At 39.4% G+C, this 25,528-nt stretch overlaps 1 protein-coding gene across 8 annotated transcripts in view; it reads left to right on the top strand.

Moving 5' to 3' along the window:
* USP33 (ubiquitin specific peptidase 33) overlaps positions 1-24,999 on the top strand; it is a 90,320-nt gene extending 65,321 nt beyond the window's left edge. For 5 of the 8 annotated variants that reach the window (XM_073357280.1, XM_073357283.1, XM_073357281.1 and 2 more), the window contains 11 exons: positions 41-135; positions 824-857; positions 2,646-2,691; positions 3,478-3,658; positions 5,718-5,844; positions 7,375-7,544; positions 9,381-9,462; positions 14,838-14,946; positions 20,075-20,177; positions 20,769-20,837; positions 23,764-24,999. In XM_073357280.1, coding sequence (XP_073213381.1) covers positions 41-135; positions 824-857; positions 2,646-2,691; positions 3,478-3,658; positions 5,718-5,844; positions 7,375-7,544; positions 9,381-9,462; positions 14,838-14,946; positions 20,075-20,177; positions 20,769-20,837; positions 23,764-23,921 — 1,174 coding nt within the window. In that variant the 3' untranslated portion in view covers positions 23,922-24,999. The other 3 variants (XM_073357286.1, XM_073357282.1, XM_073357287.1) reach the window with 3 other exon arrangements.
* Positions 25,000-25,528: the final 529 nt, after the last annotated feature.

Genomic DNA, 25,528 nt, shown 5'->3' on the forward strand with positions numbered 1-25,528 from the left:
GGCAGAACATTTGTTGTGTTTTCTGTCAATGATGTTTCAGGTTTGTTGTCTCATGTGTTCCTAGCTGGTTTTGGGGTCCAACAGTAACCTTACAAGATTGTCTTGCTGCCTTTTTCGCCAGAGATGAGCTCAAGGGTAAGCCACTATTTAAAATACATATCTAATGTGCCTTCTTTTTAAAACAAGGTAAATAGATGAGGTATTTTACTTTTGCTTTTTTTTTTAAATTGAACCAATGCACACATCAGACTTTTAAAAATATTCCTGGTCATAGGATCAACCGTTGTTGTTCTTGTTTTTTTTTTTTTTTTTTAAATAAACCACTTTTGAAATGGATTTTGAAGCAAGAATTTTCCACATAAGTTTTCTTGGAATTATACAATAATTGAATTTCTCTTCATGAAATAAAATCAGATGAAGTTGAGGACATTTTCAATCTAAATTTGGGAATTTGCTCCTTCTCTTGCCTTTAAAATGTGTACTGTTCCCTTTTATTTTAAAATGATTAAATCACCCAACATAATCCAGAATATATTTTTAATGTTTGGGAGCATAAACCCTAAGAAAACCATATCATACATTTGCTCAGTGAAATGCTAAACTTTCTCTAGAGCAATCCAAAGTCTTCAGGCACGAACTGAAAACATTTAACCTGAAAAATAAATGATCCCTGAAATTACAATGACACAATCAAAGCAAGAGAAAAGTATAATAGCTATTGTAAATGGCAATTATCAATAAAGTATAGTGGATAGCTTGAAGAATAACTACTTGTGTTTAGAGAATAATGGTTGTTTCCCCTCCTCCCCCCCAATATCTACAGGTGATAACATGTACAGTTGTGAAAAGTGTAAAAAGTAAGTCATCTTTTACCTTGCATTTGCTTTAATAAGCCTTGGTCTTGATCAGCACATTAATGTTGCTGCAAAAGTTTAATGTGTGGAAATAAATGCAACATACAGTGACTTTCATAGATGAGAATCCTGTACTTTTGGTACAAGGACATTTTTTGATGGGCAGCTCGTTGTTATGAGAGCTTGTACTATACCTCTCAGAAGTCTAGTAACAATGAAGATGTATCAGCCAGGAAGTGCTTTAGGGATGAGTCAACCATATTGGGATTGTGATGGGACCTCAGGGTGCAGCCTGGGACTGCTCTGTGGGACCACTGTGCCCCCTTACCTCTCCAGCCTGGGCTGTCTCTCTTAGTGCTTTGCTAGTGACAAGCAGTAAATACCTCCAGGCACTGTTATCACTCAACACAACTGCATGTGGAGCCTCACACCCAGCTAAATTGCATGAATGCTCCCAGAGTCACTCATAAACCACACAGAGAAAGGCACCAGCCAAATCCCCCCAGCACCCAGCCTTGTACTTTGGGAATATACCGTCTTGCACTGTTCAAGACCTTTTCTTGAGCAATGCAAGTTTATTAACTGGTTCACATCTTGGAATAGAAATTGGACATACACCAGCCTTTGTGAACCTGAGCAGATTTACCAAGCACTTCAGGCAAACTCACTGGTAAAGGGAAACAGTAAAACAAATTTATTGGTTACAAAAGATAGATTATAAGTGATAGGCAAAAAGTCAGTCACCAAAATAAAATAAAATATATATAAGCACGCAGTCTAAGCCTTAACTCTTATCATACTTGACAGTATTTACATCAAGCAATATTCTCACCCCCATTGGATCTTAGTCCTTAATATACAGGTTTGTCTCTTAAACCTGGGCCAGTCTCCTCTGTTGAAATCATCAGTCTTCTCAGCATCCTTGTTGCTTACGTAGGTCAGGGGAGGAGAAAAGGCAAAGCATGGGGCCTCGTGTTCTGTTTTATACCCTTACTCCATGTGCTTGGAGAACATAAGTCTAGGCATGTTTGATAGGCATTGCTGAATCACAAGGTGAGGTTGAGCAATTTCCCTGATGTGGCCTTGTGCAAGTGAGTCATTGCATTGTAGCTCCCTTGCTGGATAATGGCTGTTGATGGTTGTTCAACACCCGCCTGGGCGTTGGTTATCTCCCTTATAAAGAAATATATAATCTAAATGTATAGCAACCCTTTGTATTACTGTAAGATAAATCCTTAATTATTAATGCAGTCTAAATTATTATATTTTATCAAAATAAAGGAATGAAACAGTGTCAGACTCTTAACAGTTGTTGCTGTTTATACATAACACTGTTTTCTTGTTCAAGCATCATTGTATAATTTAAATATTGTATGGGGACAGTAAAATACATATTAGCACTCCATTAAAATTATTTATTGATACTCTGCTGCGGTTAAATTTTCTTCAAGAATGAATTTATTTGACAAAAACTGGAATTCAGCCATAATTTGCTTTCACAAAGTCTAAAAGCTCAATCTTTCCCCCATACTAAGAAAATCCATTGGCTAGATAGAACTGGTAGGCATATACATAGTTACTGCTTTGAATTATTCAGTGGAACAGATTTCCTCTGCTTCAAGATTTCATTATTCGTATCACTTTGGCTTCAGTAAGTCTAGTCTGCATTCCAGAAATATTTCAGGTTTACTAATGTAACGCACAACCCTAAGACTTCATCGTCATGTTTTTGCTGAGTTGGCACAGGAGGTGAAACATTTATAGGACTAAATGTTTTTCTTCTTTGCTTAGATTAAGAAATGGAGTGAAATTCTGCAAAGTGCAAAAATTTCCTGAGGTATTGTAATCACACGCATTTTAAAATGTTTCTTCTGCATGATTGGGAATGCGGCCAGGTTAATGAGTTGCATACAAAGTAGATTGTGTCTTGCGTGTTAAAAAATGTAGCAGCATGCTTGCAATCCTGAAAAAAACATGTTTGAATCTAATCACATTTGGTCAGGTACTTTACAAGAAAGTTAACAACAGTTAAAATGAAAGGTAAAGTTGTAAGAAGAAGAAGAAAAAAGAAATGTTTTTCCTACAGTCCTGTAGCCAGCCTGTGGAATTCACTTCTGCTGGAGGTCATAGAGTTAAATACTGTAGCTGAGCTGGAAATGTTTCTGACTTGTTAGGTTTGTAGCTGTGCATGCTAAAGGTAATTAAATCTTATTCTTCAGTGCATCAGCTGGTGACTGCAAGAATCGTGAAGGAATTTGACCCTGGTGACAGCCTTGCACAAATAGTTAAATGTAGTAGGGGAAGAGCTTTGCCCTTCATTGAAACATCAGGTTTTGGCAGCTGCTCAGTGCTGGCCTTTATGATTTTTGCAGGATCAGTAAGATGATTTTTGGGGGGAAATCCCAAATGCAACTAATTTAAAATAAATGTGGAGGATCCTGAGGCTGCCATCAGCTGCCTCCGACTGCAGAAGAAATTGATTCCAGCTGTTTGTACTGGAGCCATAGGAGTCCCTAAGATTTTAACAGTGTGGGAGGAAGGGCAATAGGGCCTCTGCAGTATAGTTGCTATATAGATAATTACACATCAATTAGTTCTTAATTACAGATAGTTCTTCTTACAGATACTGTGCATTCATCTCAAAAGATTCAGACATGAGCTCATGTTTTCCACAAAAATTGGTACCCATGTATCCTTTCCCCTGGAAGGACTTGATCTTCAGCCTTTCGTTGCTAAGGACAGTCCAGCTCAGATTGTGACATATGATCTCTTGTCTGTCATCTGCCATCATGGAACTGCCAGCAGTAAGTATTGATTTGTTGTTTCAGAATGCAAACATAGTGACAGATGTTCATTTTATGGATGTAGATGTGGGATTAAGGGTACCATTAAGATTTATTGGTCTGAAAGGTAAATATGGACAAATGGTGGTAGCAATATTAATTCCAAAATTGAGTAGTCTTACTGTTGATTGAAGCCAGAAGCTAGTACATGTTCTGGTTGATTATTTGTTTTTTAAAGTGAGTTGTGACATACATTTGGAATGCTATTTAGGAATCTTGTACAATTTGAAGAAGAATCGATCAGCCAAGCCTATGTCTAAAAGAAAAAGTACTTACAAAAACCTCTCTAGTTAACCATCGGGGGAGGGATAGCTCAGTGGTTTGAGCATTGGCCTGCTAAACCCAGGGTTTGAGTTCAATCCTTGAGGGGGCCATTTAGGGATCTGGGGTAAAAATTGGGGATTGGTCCTGCTTTGAGCAGGGGGTTGGACTAGATGACCTCCTGAGGTCCCTTCCAACCCTGATATTCTATGGTTCTATACGATTCTATGATCCTGATGTTGTCTGCTACATAAATTCAAGTACACAGTACAAATAATGATACAATATAAAGGACTGCTCATCCCAGCTAGCAACACCACAAGCAAATACAATGTGGATAATAAAATAAGCTCCTCCGTCCACAAAGATCTGTGGAGAAAAGATGGACTTTGTGGCATGTCCAAAGAATTAGCTGATCTTGGCTCTCATTGTCAAGGGGGAGTGCACTGCATATTCCCCTTGTGAAGAGTATTCTTCCAGTAGTTCTTTCTTGTTTGGCTGAAAGAGTTCCAATCCTTCTGTTATAAACTCTGGCAACATGGCGTGGGAAGAGAGGCAATTTCTCATGTAACAAGGCCCCGAACATCTAAGACATAGATTTAACGGTAAATGCTTTCAGTTCTATCCTGAAACCTACTGGCATCTAATGCAGATCCAACGGCTCTGGTTGTAATGTGCTTCCCAATGATGCCCAAATCAATCAAGCAGACATAACATTCCTTTCTACAGTAGACCCTCAGAGTTATAAATACCAGAGTTATGAATGGACCAGTCAACCACACGTCTCATTTGGAACTGGAAGTACACAATCAGGAGGCAGCAGCAGAGACCAAAAAAAAGAAAAAGACAAATATAGTACAGTACCATGTTAAACATAAACTACTTAAAAAAAGGGAAAGCAGCATTTTTCTTCCGAATAATACAGCTTTTAAACTTTACTGAGTCAATGTTCATTTATCAACTTTTGAAAGAACAAACATAATGTTTTATTCAGAGTTACGAACAATCTCCATTCCCAAGGTGTTCATAACTGTGGGGTTCTATTGTAGTTAGATTCCATGTTATTCTCAAGAGTCAGAGACCAGGAGAAAACTAGGTGCATTCAGTGAGAAATGGGAGTCAGAATAGCTCAATAATAGGTTCTTTAGTAGGTTCCAAAGACAAGAACCTCATTGTTTAGGTCAAGTTGTTTCATCATCTTCTTCCCTAAATACTGCCTCCCTTTCAGATCAAGAGCAGGTATATGATTATCACAACTGTAGGCACTCCATATTTTAAGAAATAACCTGAGCCTAATTGTGAATAGTATCCAAGATACAAATTCAGAATCTTGAGATGTTGAGCAGTAGAACATGGTTCCTATTGCATGCAGGTACACTGGCTGCTTTTAGAGAATGTGACCATCTGGACAGAGGAGTTCCTTTGACTAAAATAACTTACTAAATGGACTGTCTTGGACATCATGACCCAGAGCACAATATTCACATTGCTCAGAAATCAATCAAACTAAAGATCACTTGGAGAGCGGAGCTTATGTTGAAAGAACATAACCATGTCTGCCTTTTCCCTTTAGCTGATGGGAATGGAACAAAAAGCTGATCTTAGTTTTATAAGGAACTTAAACCAAATTCTATAGTAAAAAGTCCCTTTCATTAATACCATAAAACATATGTGGTGAAGACATGTACAATTTTCTGTTTTTCCACCTGTTACCTAAATTGTTCATAGCCTCACATTTCACTGTACTTTCTGACTCTAGGTGGACATTATATAGCTTATTGCCGAAACAATTTAAATAATCTATGGTATGAATTTGATGATCATAGTGTCACAGAAGTACCAGAATCCACTGTACAGAATGCAGAAGCTTATGTTCTCTTCTACAGGTAAGAAAGTGAATAAAAGGAGGAGAAAGGTCAGTATCAGTATAAACCTTGTTCAAGTAAATGAATCACTTTTGAGCTGTTGGCCATTTGGCACCCAGCTTTTAAAATTAGGTTGCTAAATAAATTTTGTGAGACATTTGGATTTGGGGAGGGTAGGTTGGGTCAGTCAGACACTCAGCTATTGGCAAGAGATCCTGTAGTTCAGATGGAACTAATGTCAAGTATGTGTCACCACAAAATCAACTATGCTGGAGAAAAGCTTTTATTTTATAATAGCCCTTAGAAGACACATTAACAATGCATAGCAATTTCAGTATAAGAAAAAAGGAGGCTGCACTCTTCTGCAGAAGGCAGTAATGCAGCAGCACTACTGTAGTGGAAAGGCTTCAAGAAGATTTGTTCTAATGTGATATTGAGAGGAGCACTAGATGCCATCATGGAGATGCTTTGCTTTGCTTTAGTGAAAATGCTTTGCCACCAGTTTATTTTTTGATGTAACAATTACAAGGTGAAATTGCTTGAATGTTTAAATGCTTATAAAACTTCAGAATAAAGCCAGAGAGGTGGATCAGAACATTTTTTGTGCAGATTGAAGATAATGAAAACTCAGTGAGATGACGAGAACTTGAAGAGTCTTAGAACTGGCAACTAAGATTGCCTCATTTTTATTCAGAGGATGATGCATATAGGGAGGATTTCTGCACACAGACAGACTAAGATTGTTAGAGCTATAAAGGGAGTTGAGGAAACTCTTTAGCAGCTGGGAACTGGAACAACAGGGGTTTTACTGTGTGCTTATTTTGCTGTGTCCTAGTCTTTTTCTGAAATTGAGACAGTGTAAAGGAGACACTTGCTATTACCATCTTTAGTCTCTGTCACTTTTATACTTGGAACTGTACATGCAGACTCTTACCTTTTAACTGTTTTACAACTATTAAACTATTCTGTTTTTAAGCATTACATTCTTTATACTGACATCTAGTTTTAATTAACAAAGGATATGTGTTTGCTACCGGAAGTTGAATACTGAGTCTAGCAGAAATAAGTTACAGTAGAATTGCACAGATGAGTAGATACATTCTGATAATATTTTTGTCTTTGCCACAAGCACAAGATTCAAGCTGCTGGACAAGATATGGTCATTGGTCTGACCCAGAATGACTGTTTCTGTGTTCCTTTTAGGAATAGACCATATTGTCAAAAAGAACACTGTGCTTGTTGTGAGCAAACGCTTCAAAATTAGAATATAAACTCAAGCATGTGGAATATTTATATTTTGGTAGTACGTATTAAAATTCAAATCCTTTATTTAAATAGGTGTCTTTTCTGTTGGTTGTTTTAACTTGAATTAAAATTATTTAATGGTATAGTAATGGGATATTTTTAATTGGGTTTTTAGGTGTATTAAATGTAATGACCCAGAAATTCAGTGAAGGAAAAAGTTGGTTTCCAAACCAGTGTTCAGAGTAAATCAGCACCACACATAAGGATACATCCTGTGCTTAATGCTTTTTTTAATTCATATAATAGGAAGAGCAACGAAGAAGCACGAAGAGAGAGACAGAGGGTATCAAGTCTGTTGACTATGATGGAACCAAGTCTCCTGCAGTTCTATATTTCTCGACAGTGGCTGAATAAATTCAAGACTTTTGCTGAGCCAGGACCTATTTCAAATAATGATTTCCTCTGTATGCATGGAGGTGAGACTGCTAATCTTTTATGAAGTACCAGTAAAACAGAACATCTACCTTTGAGGATGAAGATTTATTTCATTGGCCAGCAGGGAATTTTTTAAAATACAGGAACTTGTATGCAATCAGTTTCTTTACTCTTATCAGTTACCCAGAAGCCAAGGTTATTTATTATCTTGTCATCATTTCTGGTTAGGGACCTACTTTAAGTGTTTTACAGTCAAGGTCTGACCACAGTGTGTAATTCCACAAAAAGTGTATATCATAATTTTTCTTCAGTGTGCATGTTTTCCATAGCACCCTAATATGGTCTGCATGTTTTCAAAACATTTATATTGATTTTTTGTTGTTTTTATACCTTGGATTGCATGGTTATGTTCCCCTAATAACTGTTTGGACTAACACCTTGTAACCTAAATCCTTGCCACAACTACACCCTGAGGATAAAAATCCCAGGAACCCAAAAGTGATAGGGCACAACAGGGTATCCAATGTGAAAACAGTAATGATTAAAGACACTTTCTTGCATGTTTTGTACACAAGTTTTAAATTGTCCTTCCTCTGCTAGACATTCGTGAAAACTGTTTTGTGATGTCACCCTTATTTTGGCATCTGACTTTCTAAGCAACCATCATGCAGTATCCAGCACCTTCTCCCAAGTAACCATGTGCAAAAGAGAAAATATTATGCCTGTGGCCATTTGCAGGGTGTATGTGTGCAGTAGGAGAACCTGAGCCTAAGAGAACCACCTTCTCATTGTTCAAGGCTGCTACAGATGCCAGTGTCACGATCAGGACATGGATGGTCTGACCTAGTGGTCGGGTCGGGAGTCAGGCTGGGTCAGATACCGGGAGATCAGAGTCAGACACAGGCCAGAGCAAACTCAAGAGTCAGGTGTCACGAGACAGGCAAGGTCAGGTTACCAGGAGATCAGCAGTAGGAGCAGGTATTGCCAGGGAAGCAGCCCTAAATATGGTGAACGCAGTTGCTATTCTGGGTTTAAATAGGAGCTATGAGCCAATTGGGACCCCTGTTGGTCCACCAATCAGTTCCCAGGACTGGGGTCTTCTATCAGAGTTTGGCTCCTCTTCTGACAACAAGTGGCAGGTTGGAATTTACTCGTGTCAGAGTCCTGTGGACCAGCGTTCAAGACCCCCAGTCCCTTACATCCACATGTGCATCATCCTCGCTAGTTTCCCCCACATGGAGAGGCTAGAATGCTGTGTATGTACAATAGCTGTTTATAGTACATAGTATTCGTACAGTCGTAGGAGCAACAACAAATAATCCCGATAGCCTTTCTTCTGTTCCCCCTCTTCCTGAATTTTCATTATCCATAACCCTCTTTGATGCTATGTAGAAAGCCTGAAGAGCTTTACTGAGTAGTGAGTGGAATAGAATTTGGTAAGTCACAATCAATGGCTTTTATGTGAGTAATCCGGAAGTTCTTAAGTAGCAATTTTAAATTAGAATTTAATCCTACATTTAAAAAAACATTTTACAACCAGCATTCTTAAAAGATGCCTTTACAATCAATCCATTTCTGCTTTCAAATATGTCTGAATTAAATCTTTGATGTGATTCCCTTCAGCTTTTCCAGTAAAATTTTCAGCCACATCTTAAAGAGAGTGGGGCCTCTTTTAAGAGATTACTCTTGAGTTGGTACTTTGACGCATCATTTAAAACAACATTTACTGTATTATATCTTGTATTTTGATTTGAAGTGGTCAAAAGGTAGTTCGTGACTTAGAGACCTTTAAAACATTAGTTATCTCTTTCCCTAACTCTATGTAGAATAGCCACCCAAAAAAAAAAAAATGTAATAAGACTTTTTTCTTCTTATAGGTGTTCTTCCACATAAAGCTGGTTTTATAGAGGACTTGGTTGTAATGCTACCTCAGAACATATGGGATACCCTATATAGCAGGTAACTGACACTGCGCTGTGGTTTGAGAGCCAGCATTTGTGCTAAGTCCTGAGTTCACAAATCTTAGGGTTAGTGTTAAAAATGGAATTCTGGATGAGAGAATGGAGTGCAAGGCGCAGATTTAGGAAATCTGCTTTGTACAAGACAACCCAAGTAAATGGTGTTACAGGTAACTGGGGAATCATACCAATAAATGCTATATATATTCTACAAAATAACAAAGCATGTCAGCTAAACGTGCTTTGCAAGAGGTATTTTGAAGGAACTGTGTATCACAGCTTCCTAGCTATAGAAAGAGCTAGTTTTCTGTTCCCTTGGTTTTGTCTTTATCTGTCATCTGCCAGAATTATTTCAAAATAACTTACTTCTGGGGGGTCTCTGTAATTCCTCTGCACTCCTCTATCAGGTTGAGTTTGTGTGCTTCCTGAAGGAGTGACCCTTGTAAGGCTCAATTCTTTTTAAAGCAACAAAGCTTCATGGGAGCCCCATTGAGGTCCGTGAGGACTCTGTTGCACATTACACATTCCAATAATTTTTATCTTTTAAATCCCAGGCATCTAAGCCTGGGGGTGTAATGATTTGTAGATATCCCCAAGCAAAAAATGGAAATGTGTTCCTACATCCCCACCAACCAGCTTCTTCCCACTTCTCTATGGAGCTTGTCTTTTCATTGCACCTAACCCATACAAGCAGCATCTCTTCCCTCTCTGTCCCGTCCCCCCGCCCTGAACTTGCCAGTGCCTCCCAAAGAGACACCCATTTCCATGCTTGTCATTCTCCTTCCAGCAGAGAAGGATTTATTCCTCAAATAATTCTTTAGTGTTCCTGCAGAGATACTGGGAATAACTCTTTTACCTCCATATTGAGGGCCAGGGGAGGAAATGTGACCTGATTGTTTTTATTGTCCCTCCTACTGACTAACCAGTAATGGTTAAGGCCACTAACCACCCCCACACTAAGTTCAACAAGAAACTAGAAAGTTACAGATCTTTTGAAAATACCATGTTCTGAGACATGCCCCTCCCATGTCTGATCTTATCCTTACTGCAAATCAGGGGTCTTGTCAGCATTTCAGGCTCGGCAGACAGTGTCTGCTGCCTTCTCTCTCTACAGCAGCGGTAGTCAATTTCTTGGTCAAGGTATAGTCAAGATCCAGCCACCAGAGAAAATAATAAAAAATAACAATAATGATAATAAATAAAAAGATTTTGGGATCTGTTCAAAAGTGTCTGGCTGTCCGGATTTGGCCCATGGTCCACCTATTGACTACCTCTGCTCTACAGCTTGGTGGGGCAGTCTTTCTATGCTAATCTAATAGGCTTCTTCAGCTGAAGAAAACTGAAATTCTTATTGCAAATGCAGTTAAATTTCACCCATCAAAAACTAAATTAAAAAAGTGTTCAGATTGTTGTTGTGGAACCAAGTAAAGGTGGAATTAAGCCTGATTGGGACCAAACTGCCTTCAATACTTTCAGAGGACTTGTCAACATAAAAGTTGCACTGGTATAACTAATTAGTTTAAAATCACAACTTTAGGCCAGGTCTGTATCAGCAAATCCTTCTAGTATAGAGACCATTTATACCAGCAAAATAAGCAATACCAACCAAAACACTTGTATGCCAGTATAACTACTTCTACATGAGGCTGTTGTCAGTATAAAAGTGTAATAAAGAAAATCACACCTCTAACTAACATTGCTATCCCTGCAAAAGTTTGTTGCAGACCTGGCTTTAGTTAAACCAGTGTAACTTGTATGCAGAGCAGATCAGAGAGTAAACAAGTTCTATTCTATAGAGGTACTTATTAGAGCTGAGCAGAAATTGGAATTCCCATTCTGTGGGAAATTCTGACATTTCAGCATTTGTTTTCATCCTGAAATTAGATGAAAATTTGAAATTTCAAAATTTTCTGCAGAACAAATTCTGAAAAATTTGTATATGGAAATGTCAAAAAAATTTGATCAAAAATCATTTCAACATTTTCCCAAACCAGAATACTTCATTTTGGATTGTTGGGATGTGCTGAAATGCTTTGTTTCAAGTAACTTCAACGTTAACCTGCGTTTTCTCGTTGTGGTGCATTGCTATTAGGAGAGAGTAGGATATCAGGCTTCCCATGGGGCCATGTCCCTGACTAGACTAGATCTCCCACAAAGCTCTGAGCTCAGTGAGAGGGAAACCAGTGCATTGCCTTATGGGAGTTACAGTTCTCCAGAAAGAAAAGGAGTACTTGTGGCACCTTAAAGACTAACAAATTTATTTGAGCATAAGTTTTCGTGAGCTACAGCTCACTTCATCGGATGCATTCAGTGCTCCTTTTCTTTTTCTTTTTGCGAATACAGACTAACACAGCTGCTACTCTGAAAACAATTCTCCAGGGAACTCAGTCCATAGGCAAGAATGGGGGCTGGAATTACAAATCTCATAAGACAATGCGCCATGATAGGGAAATACTGTTTAATGTTTTGTTGAAATGAAAAAAATTAAATATTCCATTTTAGGTTAACCATTCTCAAATGAAATATTTTTGATATTTTGATATTTCTAACAAGAAATCAAATTATTTTGGGAAAATCAAAGTTTTCCCATGCAAAATTGAAATTTTCCAGAAATTGCCTTTTCTCCCAGGTATCCAGGTGCCTTCCAATTTAAGCAACATGGCTAACATTTGTCATGTGGTATTTGTTCTCTCATCCTTCCCCAGTATTGGGGAGGTGGTGTCCTTTTGAGTAAAGTGCTAAAAAGTGTACGTGTGTTCTCATGATTCTAAATTTCCTGAAGAAGAAGAATGCTTTTAGTGGGTGCATTTCCCTTTTATTTTTAATAAGTAAACAGTATAATCCGCATATGACCTATTCAGTCGAAAATATATATAGGTAGAGAATATAGTTCAAAATCTAAAATGTGATCTTGTAAAGTATTGTTTAGTGCTTGAGCTAAAACAAGACTGTTACTGATTTAAATGCATCCATGAAGTTTGATGAGTGATAAGAGACAAAAATCTGAGTGGGTACAATTTCTTATTGTATTGAAATAACTCAATTTTAATTTAAACAAAATGTGACATTTCTATATCTTGAAGGGTAATATCCTCACAAATTATTTTTTTGTAAATGGAGTGATAATCGTCTAAATAATCCTAAACAACCGAACTTACTATCTTCAGAGGTTTCAAATAAAATTCTCTTCGGATTCAAGATCTTAAATGCCAGATTTTAGACTGGAGCTTCTTTGTACAGCTAAGTAAACAAGGCGTTGTAAAGTGCTTTTTATCATTGCTTCAAAGAACTGGCTTGCATTTGTGGTTTTAAAAAAAAAAAAAAAAAAAAAGCACTTAGCATTAATTTTCAAAAACTCATCTGCATAATCAGCCAATGAAATAAAACAGTGCATCAGTTAGGTAGATTGTAAGCATCCTACAGCTAAATCAGATCCTACAGGTAGGATCAGATTATCCAGATTGCTGTGTCTCTTCCATAAATAATGAATTTCACTGGAAAGGAACACAAATTACCCTCAGTCCATAGTCTACATTTCAACCTGACCTTTCTGCTGAAACAAATATTATTCAGGATGATCTTCGTGGCTTCAAGCCATGTAGGCATTTGATCAGGAGCAGTCCTATAGTCTTTGCTTTGTCATACTGCTGGTTTTCTAGTCCAGCCAATGCTGCACTGTTTCCAGGATAATGGTACTGACTGCCCTGCATTTTGGTGTTAGCAATGGCTTTGAAGATGACTTTCTTATGTGCTAGCAGTTGGCAGAAAAGGTAAAGATGTGGAAAAATAATCTTCTATGAACAAAACAGTGGACATGAGCAAGTTTAGATGTTGGAATCTTGTAGAGCAGTGGTTCTCAAACTTTTTATTCCACGGACCACTTGAAAATTGCTGAGTGTCTCGGCGGACCACTTAATGATCTTTCCAAACGTTGTGTGTATCGATAGCTAACTATTGTAAAGCGTTTTGGATAAAAGCGCTACATAAAAAAAACTTAATAAACTTTTTTTGTTCTACAAATAAAAGCACACAACTCATATTTTAATATTAGTAGTCTTACCTTTCTAATGCAATGGATGTGCCCTCTCTCCCCTTCCACAGCAGCCCCCAAGCTGGGGCTGGGAAGGAGGAGGATCTCTCCCCGGCAGCTGCAGCCCTGGAGTTGGGGAAAGTCACCCCTTTCTCTGGCCACTGCAGCCCTGCAATCACAAATTCCCCCCACCTCCTCTTCTCACCCCACAGAACTTCGTGACATGTTTGCAAATACATCAAAATCGTTTTGGTGACATACAAATGTGAAGTGGCATTTTTAATGTGGCACATCAAACATGCTTATATTAGGATTTTGAGTCAGAATTACCAGGTGAAGAGTTGTTATTCTTTTGGATGATAATTTGTTTAAGCCATGTGGTGGGTGGATTTTAAAAATATACTGTTCCTTCTTTGTTTTTAAACTTCAGATAACTTTTTACTGGCGTAGGGCGGGGCTGAGGGTTTTATTGGTCTTGTATTCCACCTTCATAGTTTTGTTTTAGTTTTGTGTATTTAGTTTTGAGAAACAAAAGCGAAATAAAACAGCCAGAATGACTCTGTGCATGTCAGATAAACTGTGCATTTAAAAATGCAAATAAAATTGTTAATAACTGACTAATAATAGCTGCTGTTTGAATCCTCATCTGGGAGACATGTTCAAAAGTGTTTTGTTTTTTAAAGCTTTTTCTGTTAATTGTATTAATTTTTTTTCTTCATTCACAACTGTTGGGTTTAGAGGTAATAAACTGCTACTAGCTTTTTTGTGGTAGAGCCATGAAGGCTTTGGGGAGGGAGAGGGGGGAGTTGTTTGCATTTTTGTAGTGGATAGTATCAGAGCAATAAAGGTTATTTTTCTCTTTAAATATACTTTTTTTTTTTTTTTTAACTTGGTGCTGTTCATTGAAGGAACTTGTGACCAACTCTCTTTATTAGGAGAAGATTTCAATAATAAACTATTCGGACTGGGTCTAGCGAGGCAGAATCTGAAAGAGATTTGTTTCCAAAGATCAAATGCCAGTATCCCCAGTTATGGTAAATATTACTGTAGTATAGAGAATAAATGGTAGCCTACATGTGTCATAGTGACCAGAACCTGAGTGTATTATAGACAATTCTCAGCAGCTCTTGTTAGTATGTGCAGCTGTGCTTTGCCCCAATTTACAGATGAATTATCCAGGGTAATAGCATTAAAAATAAGAAATTCAGTCTACACTGCTGTGTGTTTGCCACATGTCATTAAAACAAACAGAATCTGGTGCTGACATTCTCATGGCTATTAGAATGTGGAGGAGAAATATGAAATATTTGTCATTAAATTAATAATGAAATTTACTATGATTATAGGTATGGGGGAGGACCAGCTGTTAACCACCTGTATGTTTGTCATACCTGCCAAATGGAGGCTGAGAAAATTGAAAAAAGAAGGAAGACTGAATTGGAAATATTTATTCGGGTAAAAAATAGTAATCTACATTCTCTGATTCTTTCCAGTCTTTTTGTCTTTATCTTGTAGATTCTTCAGAAGCAATATTTTGACCAGGATTCTCAACTTTTCATAGTGTGACTCATATTTCAATATTTCAATGTTTTTTACATGAACCACCTACTCTCATTTGCAATAATATAATATCCCTGTGGTATCTATGACAATTATGTATGTGAGACCTGTAACATTAGGGAAACATTGAATACGTTTTTAGCTGATATTATTTTAGTGCTACTTAATTGGAAACAAAGGAATAGAGCCAGCACCATGTGAACAATCAGTTCTTCTTCAAGTAGTGTCTCAATAGGTGTTCCACTATAGGGGGGGGGTGTGTGTGTGTGTGTGTGCGTGCGCCCCCGCAGTACCAATTGAAGAATTTCAATAGCAGTCCATCGCACATGCGTCTCCCCACTTGCCATGAGGCTAACCAGCATGCACAGGCATTTCCTTCTCAGTTCCTTCTCAACTGCCCCTGGCTAGAGAAAAGAACAGGAGGACTTGTGGCACCTTAAAGACTAACAAATTTATTAGCGCATAAGCTTTCGTGAGCTACAGCTTGGAGCTAAGAGCTGTCCATTAATGGATCATTAACTCCCTATAGTTTTGCAAATTTTAGCTTTCCTTGAAGCCTTTTTCTTTTAGTACCTGGTTTGTTCTGAGTTGGTCATGCCAAAAAAAAAGAAAAAGGAGGGGAAAAAAAAAAAAGAAAGGGTTGGTGGGGATGGTGCAGACCACCCCTGGACAAAGGTATGCCTGGCTCTCCAGGCTTCAAAACCTGACTTAGCAGCAAAGAATTCATCCCAATGACAGATGGACATTTGCAGTGCATTTGCCTCCTGGGGGAAAAGCACAGTTCACAAAAGTGTGGTTGGTGCCAGCAGTTAAAACCTAGGTCCAGGAAGGACAAAGAGTTAAGGCTTCAAATGCCAGAGCTATCACTGCAACCTTCTACATTGAAGGCAGGTGATCCCAAGGAGATGAGCCACTCACTCAAGACCACTAAGAAAAGGTCTGTGAGTCCCTGTAGCAAGCCTCAGTTGAGCCAGAAATTATTGGTACTGACGGTGCCGAAGCCAAGCATGTGCGGTACCAAGAACATGTGCGGTACCAAGCCAAGAGAGCAAGTCGATCTCCCCAAAGACCTGATGGGGACTGGCAAAAAAGTACCGGTACTTGATGTGGGGGCATGAGAAGCATGGAAGATCTGCACTGGCGAAGGCTACATCTGCACGGTCATCGGCACTAACGCCAGTGCGCATGGCACTGGCGGACCATAGGACTAGGTCTACATCTCCAACCTGCACAACAGACCTCTTGGTGTCTGACACACCAGACTCACCTGTACTCAGTACTGGGGCATTAATGCTGAGTTTTCCAAGAGCATTGGACTCAATGACATCTCCATGCTGTGCACCACTTTTCTCCTCATCAGAGTCAGACAGTGAGCGAGAGGACTTGGGTTCCCACCGTCATCCTACCCGCCATATGAGTCCCAATTTCATCATGGACACCAGGCCCACCCGGGTATTGCCCACCCGACCCTCAACCTTTATGGTTTGGGCAGCCATAGTACCAGCCGCTAGCTCCCACCCTCAGTGGACCTATTGGGACCCCTGGCTGGCTCAGAGGCAACAAGCATCCCAGGCCCCTAGTGTGGCATACCAACAGGCAAGGAGGCACCCCCCTTCTGCTGTGGTGTCAAAGGGTTCAGAACCTCCTGAGCAACTCGGGGAGGAAGTTGAAGATGAGGCAGAAAGGAAATACACCCCTCAAGCTTGTCTCATTGTCCTCACCTGATGAGGCAGCAGATGCCCCCTCCACCATCCATGACAGATTATTTTAAATCACTTAGCTCAGAGGGTTGCAAAAGTCCTGCCAATAACAGGTGCACAAAGTGACTGAACCTCACCACAAACTGGTGAACAATCTTCCACCTCTAGCAGTGACCCTCTCAGTTAATGAGGCACTTCTGGATCCTGTCAGAGTTATTTGGCAGACCCCTGCATTCGGCCTTTCGACATGTAAGTGGGCGGACAAAAAGTATTATGTGCCGGCAAAGGGCACCGAATATTTATTTTCCCACCTGCCTCCAGTTCCATCACTGTGGATGTGGTTAATTCTAGAGGCCTCCAATACCAGGTTAAATCCACCAAGATGGGAAACGCTAGGAACTGTTTCACTGAAAAGTGTATTCATCAGCCACTCTTCAGTTCTAGGTGGCTAATTACCAGGCCATGTTGGCCAAATATGACTACCAGAACTATGTGAATTTCTTTATCGATCAGCTCCCAGATCTGCCACAAAGACTGATTCATGGCGATAATTAATGAGGGCCAGCTGATGGTGAAAACATCTCTACAGTCCACATTAGACGCAGCAGACACAGCGGCTCGTTCAATTTCCACAGCTGTGGTTATGAGAAGGCTGCAGTTGTCTGGCTTCCCAAAAGTGGTCCAAACCACAGTGGAAGATCTTCCCTTTGAGGGAACGAAGCTGTTTGCCAAAAAGACATATGCGTCCCTTCACACACTGAAGGATTCTCGGGCAACCCTTCATTCCTTGGGGATATACATGCCAGCCTGCAAGAGAAAATACAGCCGTTAGCCACTGTGTAAGTCCCGGTCATCACAGTACACACCTCAGTATTTGTTACAGAGATCTTATGAGCCACAGAGAAAGAAATCAAGATTCCCGTCAGGACCACAGCTGACTTCGTCTCAGCCCTCAATCTCGAAGCGGCAGTTTTGGTTCAGTTGGGTTTACAGGCCAAACAGAGACAACATAGGCAAGCTTCTATCGATGCCCACCAGGCAGCAGCAAAGAGTCCTGTGGCACCTTATAGACTAACAGATGTATTGGAGCATAAGCTTTTGTGGGTGAATACCCACTTCATCGGATGCATGCGTTAGATGTATTCACTCACAAAAGCTTATGCTCCAGTACGTCTATAAGGTGCCACAGGACTCTTTGCTGCTTTTACAGATCCAGACTAACAGGGCTACCCCTCTGGTACTTGACACCAGGGTCAAGCAATCCTTAGACTGGTGGAAGGACCCAATAAACATCTGTATGGGAATACCGTTTGCTCAGTCTTCCCCATCCCTTTTCCTGATCACCGACGTATCCCTTATAGGCTGGGGAGCACATCTCAATGGCCATACAACATATGACAGATGGTCTCCAGCAGATGTGTCTCCACATCAACCTGCTTGAGCTCGGAGTAGTCAGAAATGCTTGCGCTCACTTTCTCCCACTGATCAAGAACACGCCTACAAAGGTCATGACGGACAATATGGCCTGCATGTACTACATAAACCAACAGGGAGGTGCAAGGTCTCATTCCCTGTGCATAGAAGCACTGAAGTTATGGAACTGGTGCATCTCTCACAATGTCCTAATATCAGAGGCTTATCTACTGGGAATACACAACACGATAGCCAACTGTCTCAGCCACAAATTCCCGCACAACCACAAATGGGAAATAGTCGATGATTCTACACTACATATTCTGAGTACACCGGTAATAGACTTGTTTGCTACTCACCAAAACAAGAAATATGTCCACAGTACTGTTCCAGGGCGGGGATGGGTTGACGCTCCATGGGAGACGCTCTCCTTCTTCCTTGGGATAAGGGCCTTCTTTACACTTTTTCCCCATTCCCTCTATTGCTGAAAGTTCTCTTGAAGATAAGAAGGGAAAAAGCAAACATCATTCTTATCACCCCCACCTGGCCCAGGCAGATGTGGTACCCTTATCTGTTGCAGCTGGCAGTACGTCCACCGATTACTACTGATCACTCCTTACCTCCTGTCACAGAACGAGGGCAGGTGGCGGACAGGATGAAAGGTCTGCTGGTATTGTCCCAGAGGATCTCGTCTTGGATAACCGCCTGCATCAAATTTTATTATGAATAGGCAAGAGTGTCTCCCCGGTTGTCATGACTGCCCATTCCATGAGGGCACAGGTATCATCAGTGGCCTTCCTTGTGCAGGTACTAATCTGCAGAGCCGCTACCTGATCTTCGGTCTATACCTTTGCCTCCCACTACGCCATCACCCAGCAGGCCGGGACATTGCCAGTTTCTGAAGAGCAGTGTTGCAAGAAGCATGTCCGTGAGCTCTCAGCCTGCCTCCAGGGCTACTGCTTGGGAGTCACCTAGCATGGAATAGACATGAGCAAGCACTCGAAGAAAAAACAGTTACTAACCTTCTGTAATTCTTCTTTGAGATGTGTTGTTCATGTTCATTCTGTGACCCGCCTTCCTACCCCTCCGTCAGAATTGACGGCAAGAAGGAACTGAGAGGGCGCAGGGCCAGAGGCACTCCTTATATGGGCTCATGAGCACGGGGCTCCATGAGCATATGGCCTGCCCTGTGGATACCACTAAAGAAAAAGTCTCTGGCAACTGTGCATGTGGGTGTGCACACATCTAGCATGGAATGGACATGAGGAACACATCTTGAAGAACAGCAGTTACTGTAACAGCAGTTACAGAAGGCTAGTAACAATTTTTTCTAGAGTTAAAAAAAAAAAAGGAATAAAAACCTTTTTCATGCTGTCTTTTTACATTATAATAAAGAAAACAAAGGGCACAAAATCAGTTTTTTCTTTCTAAGGTCTCATTTGAAGGAAAGTCAGCAAGATCTCAAATAGTTAAGAAAACCAGGTTTAGATATAAGAATTGCAAAGCTGTTTATATGGTAAAATAAAATGTAACTTGATTCTTCTTTCACATACATGAGTCTGGGTTTCCCTGACATTCCCCTGCAATGGTTGGTGGTGGACACTCTTATGCTCAATAGAGGAGCATTAGTTTTAGTTGTTAGTTAAGGTACTAGTTTATTCAAAGGAAACATAAAATCTTTAAACTCTCAAGTAGGAATTGACTTTCAGATATTTTCGTGAGATTCAAGACTACCAAGTGTTTACTGCTTTGATACACTGAGAACATTTAAATAATTTTGTATCAATCCAAATATTGCTACTCAACTCATCAGATATTAGATAGAAATCATGGTTTACTGAAAAAAATCATTTTGCATCTATCTATAACAATGCAGGTAATGGGCCTGTCTGTTTTATTGTTTTTTCTAGCTCAACAGAGCATTCCAAGAAGAAGAATCTCCATCCATTTTTTACTGCATCAGTATGCAGTGGTTCAGAGAATGGGAAGGATTTGTGAAGGGCAAAGACCGTGGTAAGTAACTACTTGAGGTTATAAAACACTCTTCAGTAGGTAGGTAATCTGTGCTCTTTCGTTATGTTCTCTGTCTTTTCAGGTAGTAGTACCAGTAAAGTAAATTATGTCTGAATGTTGTCAGAAGGATAGAACAAAGAATATCATGAGCAGAATAGTAAAGAAAATATTTAATGCATGCTTTGATATGTTGCAAGTATTATGCAGGAATTATGCAGCTCTTGTTAATAGAGCTGTCTTCAGGTGCAAGTCTCTTTTGTAAAGCTACAGTTTAAATATTGGATAATATCTATTATGGGGATTGGGTAAGGATAGCAATTGTGGCTAACTTGCTTTTGAAACTGCTCGAAGATTTTATTCATTATTGCAATGGTTACTTTCTGAAAAATGTCCATTTGTGTCTTTGTATCATAGTACTATTGCTGAAATCATCTGTTTCCTTTTCCTCCATACAAAGTATACAATTCAGCAGTGAGTAGACCAATGGGAGGCAACTCAACTGCAATGCTCTTTTAAAAAAAATAAAAATAAAAACTACTTTCTTTCCATTTTCAGAGTCCTAATTTTTTATTATTCTTTTTTCCACACTAGATCCTCCAGGCCCTATTGATAATACGAAGATTGCAGTCACTAAATGTAGTAATGTTATATTAAAACAAGGTAAGTAACTAATAATATTGTAAATTATTTATGCAGCCTATTCTTTGTTAATGGTTTGGGAGAAATGCTGCTATGACGTTCTATATGCAGGTTTTAGTGGTTTTATGCTCTTCATGCTAATTTTCAGATCATACATGCATGGCAGTTGGAGAAAAAAACAGACATATGACCCCAAGCAGCCAGGCCACCTGACAGTTTACCCAAGAAAATTAATGGTCTAGCTTCTATTGCAGATAAATCCAACTACAGATATGAGTATCGAAAATAGTGTAGAGAACTAATTTTCTATTGAGGGGGAAGGTATTTTCTCTCTGTTGTCTTTCGTTAGATGTGTACCACTCAGTATGCTTTGAGCTTGGAGTCTTTTCCCTCTAGGTTGGAGGTGCTGGCTTTGAAGCTACTGGATGTAAGGTACATCCGTTTAAACAGTCTGTCCTGATTTGGATCATCAGTTTGAATCAAGAATTACGTCAAAGTAAAAGAATATAGCCACAATGTGTGTGTGCCCAGCTCAAGACAAAAATATCAAAGTCTGTGCCCAAGAGAAATACAGAAAATGGAAAAGTATAGAAAAAATGCCCTGGGAGACCTAGAGGAAAAGGATCTTATTAAATTTTAAAAATAATTTTAATAATTTTTGTGAGCCTGATAGAAGTCAGTGTTCTGAAGGGGATTTGAATGATAGAGCTGGAGTCCTCTAGTGGATTGTTGTTGGTAGGTCATTACATACAGAAAGCGTCATCTGCATTCATAGCATATAGTACTAATGGGGGAATTCTGTGCCAAAAAATTAAAAATTCTGCACAAATATTTTAAAATTTTGAAAAAAATCTGCTTATTTTATTTGTCAAAATAACACAATATAATCACACCAGTTTCAATTATTTTGGTAATTTATTTCAAAATACCTGTCAGCAAGTATGTGTGTAACAATACAGGCAACAAAAAAAGATTCAGGAAATGTTTTTGACAAATAGATTCTTACTAGGCATATTAATACAGAACTCTGAGGAGTAATTCATTTAAAGTACAGTACAGAACCATATTTCCCGCACCCCTCAGAAGCGGTGCAAAGGCCTGGGGAGTCAGGGGTATGGAGGAGCTGAGGGAGGGCGAAGTAGTTGCTGGGTATGAACGTGAAGGGTTGTTGGGTATGTGTGGCAAACATATGGAACAGAGTTTTTTTGCGGGGGTGGGGTGGGGAGGGATTGTTAGGAAGCATCCCCCATGCAGACCCTGGCTGACCCCTAGCCTCTCCCATTCAGTCAGGCACATCTGCCCCGGTCAACATGTGCCCCTCCACCCCCACTCAGCCACCCACTCACCTTCCCCATACGGCCCTGTACCCCTCCCCCCTGTCCCTATGTGTCCTTGCACCCCTCAGCCAGCCCCCTCCCCTCATCTCCATGTATACCTGTCCTAATGTGTCTTTGTGCCCCCACTCAGCCATCCCCCTTCCCCTCTGTAGCTCTGCATCCCCTTCCCCTCTGCCCATGTGGCCCTGTGCCTCCACTTGCATTCAGCCCCTGCCCTAGTCTGTCCTCCTCCACTAGCCTTTGAGCCTGCGTCTGACCTCCCCAGCAGCCTACGCTGTCTGTCTCCGCATATCCCCTATCTCCTGACCTGGCCCAACAGGCGTTGTGAAGAAGGCAGGCTCTTTCTCTTCCCTATTGAGCTGGGGTTGGCCAGGAGCTGCTGCTCTGTTTTAGCGCCATACCGCCCTCTGGTGGGACAAAGGCAGAACTCCAGCAACTTTTCTGAAAAAAAAAAAATTAAAAATATGCGCATTACATGAAATATGTGTGCATGCAGTGGCACAGAATGCCCCCAGGAGTAATATAGTAACTGTACTCTTTCAAAATTCATCTTAATGCATTTCATAATATTACCCTCTAAGATGTGGTTTTAAAGTTTACAGGCAGTATGGCTAAATATTTACATTATCCTGTTACTTGGTTTCTATGAGACTTAGACCCATGGTATATTAGAGGTTTAATTATTTAAACTCTATATACACAGTGTCCATATGTTAAGCATCTGACTATAACATACAACAATAAGGAAACTTGGTGTTAAATCACTTACTGCTGGTAGATTGGCCACCAAGCTCTCACTCTAGCTTAAGCTATCCTAAGCCATAATAGAACTAGATAGGAATTGGAAAAGTATTTCTACTAAACTCACTTGTCTTGCATTGACTCTGAGTTGAAAGAGAGAGAGGTGACAGGAACTCTGGTAAATACTGTACAGTACCACGTAATTGCTGATCCAACACCTGTTAAAGTCAATGCGATTCTGTTGTTGTCATCTGTAATGTCCTATTGGTGTATTCTTCCTTGGGTTCTGAGAATTTCTTCGTGTTTCCTGCTTTATAGTCTGCACTTCTAGTGCTTTGTCTCAGCCATTGTGAGCAGACTGGACTTTGTGGAGTCCCTTAACTCCATGCCTTAGTTAGCTGGAGTTGGATGTGAAATCCTTTGATTGCCAGAACGTGAACACAAACTTGTCTGCAATCAGCCTGGTGGACAAATATATCAAATAAGATGATTAATTATAGAAACTTCACATTTTATAACCTATTTTGGGTTTTGATATGCTAGTTGTACGTTTGAGATAAAATTACGTGCCACATTCTCTGGTGACCAGTTGGTTTTGGTATTAATTAGTATTAAATGTAAGAAACAGTTTGTTCTCCATTATGTTCTTGACAGTTCACTTACAAAATACTGTAACCAGGTTGGATAGTATGTACAGTGTTGCAGAAATTCAAAGGAATGATATTAAATTGGAGTGTTTAGTATTTAGGGCAAGAAGTTTTCTGCCACTCTTAAACATCTTTTTCTAAAGTCACAGGAGTTTTACTCTAACTCATAATCTAAATTTTTAAAGATACTCTTTTGAAAAAGATTAAATATATTGTTTTCAGGAGCAGATTCTGGACAGATTTCTGAAGAAACTTGGAATTTTCTCCAGTCAATCTATGGGGGCGGGCCAGAGATCATGCTCCGACCACCTGTTGCTCCAGTAGAACCTGATGTGCTTCAAACAGAGGAGAAGATTGAATTAGAAACTCGTGGTCTGTAGCCATCAGCACAAATATGAATTTGTAAGAAATCCTTTCCACTTGCCCAAAACACATTCCTGAAAGGTGTTTAGTTTTTATTTTATTTTATTTTTGCCTAGAAAGGGGCAGCTCATTGGGCATTATGTTAGTAATGGAAGAATGATTTGAAACTTATAATATAGATTTGTTAAAAAATTTACTTTGAAACCTTTCAGACAGACTATTCCCTTCATGTTTTGGAAGGTATGTGACTTACATAATTTGGAACATTTGGTTAATTGAAAAAAGTCAACACAGTTTTTTGCTACATATTAAACCTATGCTGTCCTTTGTAGAATTATAAAATTGAGATGAAGGATTTTAAAAATGCTTTTAAATATCGCTATAAATTGCTGATCAGTCTTTTCTGACATTTACAAAATGCAGCATGTCTTTAATTGTACAGTTTTGACAAGACGAGGTATAAAAAGAGCATATTTTAAATGGATCATGGGGAAGTAGTAAACACTCAGGAAAAGTTAAGTTTCACTTTTTTTTGTTTGCACTGCAATGTATAAAATAATGAACAGCATAAAACTTTCAAATTCTTTTCTTATTTGAATGTATCAAATATATAATTAGTCTGGATGGAATATTGTTTTGGTCAGCATATGTCAGTAACTTATTGCCTACTAAAGTTTAAATCATATAATAAGCTTCTGTATATAAACCTACCAAATATCTTCAGTACTATCAGTGATGGAAAAAAATCTTAGTCTTCTTTAGGATATTTGTTGAGAGCATGAAGCGTGGAATGTAAATGATTGTGGACATGAGACTGATGCGCACTTAAGAAATTAAATTGTCTAGTCTTTTTTTTAATTAAATTTAATTAAAACTGAAAAAAATCATTGTATAGTTACAAAACACTTTTTGGCATGATTTGTGATGTCAGAAGTTGGATAAAATATGTTGCAAGATTACAAAATCTTGCTGGATAATGTATACTGGAATGTGAATGGCATTCAATCTTTTTTCTTTCTCTCCCCCTTCCCCCCCGCCTGAAATCAACATTATTTAAGGCTGGTTTAAATAAAAATGACCTTTAAAAACTGGAAATATTTATTCAAATGTGTTTGAATTCTTGTAAGTGAAATACAAATAATATGTAGTAACTTGATTGCAATACAGATTTCATGTGTTTAAGAGGTGTTCCTTAAAGTTTTCCCCATTTAGGTGTTAGGAGCTGGTGTTTAGAGACAACGTGAGGTAATATCTTTTATTGGACCACCTTGGGGGTTGTTTGAAGGCCAGAAGAGGGGTTCAGGAAAGATTTCTTTCAGGATGGGGCCCTCATCAAGTTTGGGTTGTAGTTGTTTAATGATATCCCATATAGGTTCCAGTGTGGAGTGGCAAGTGACAACTACAAGTGTGCAGTCAGGGAGGGGGTATATCTGTATTGAAGCAGGTTTTCTCAGGGTATAAAATAAAATAATAATACTCCCTCTGAACACTGGATTTATGACTTATTGCAACAAACTGAGGGGATGGTATGATGAGACTTCCTACAATGTATGTAGCCAATCTGCGACTGCTAGCTGCAAATGTCTCCAGTGGCTGGTAATGGAACCCTAGATGGGGAGGGCTC

Source organism: Lepidochelys kempii, chromosome 8, assembly GCF_965140265.1.
Source record: "Lepidochelys kempii isolate rLepKem1 chromosome 8, rLepKem1.hap2, whole genome shotgun sequence".
NCBI classification, from domain to species: domain Eukaryota; kingdom Metazoa; phylum Chordata; order Testudines; family Cheloniidae; genus Lepidochelys; species Lepidochelys kempii.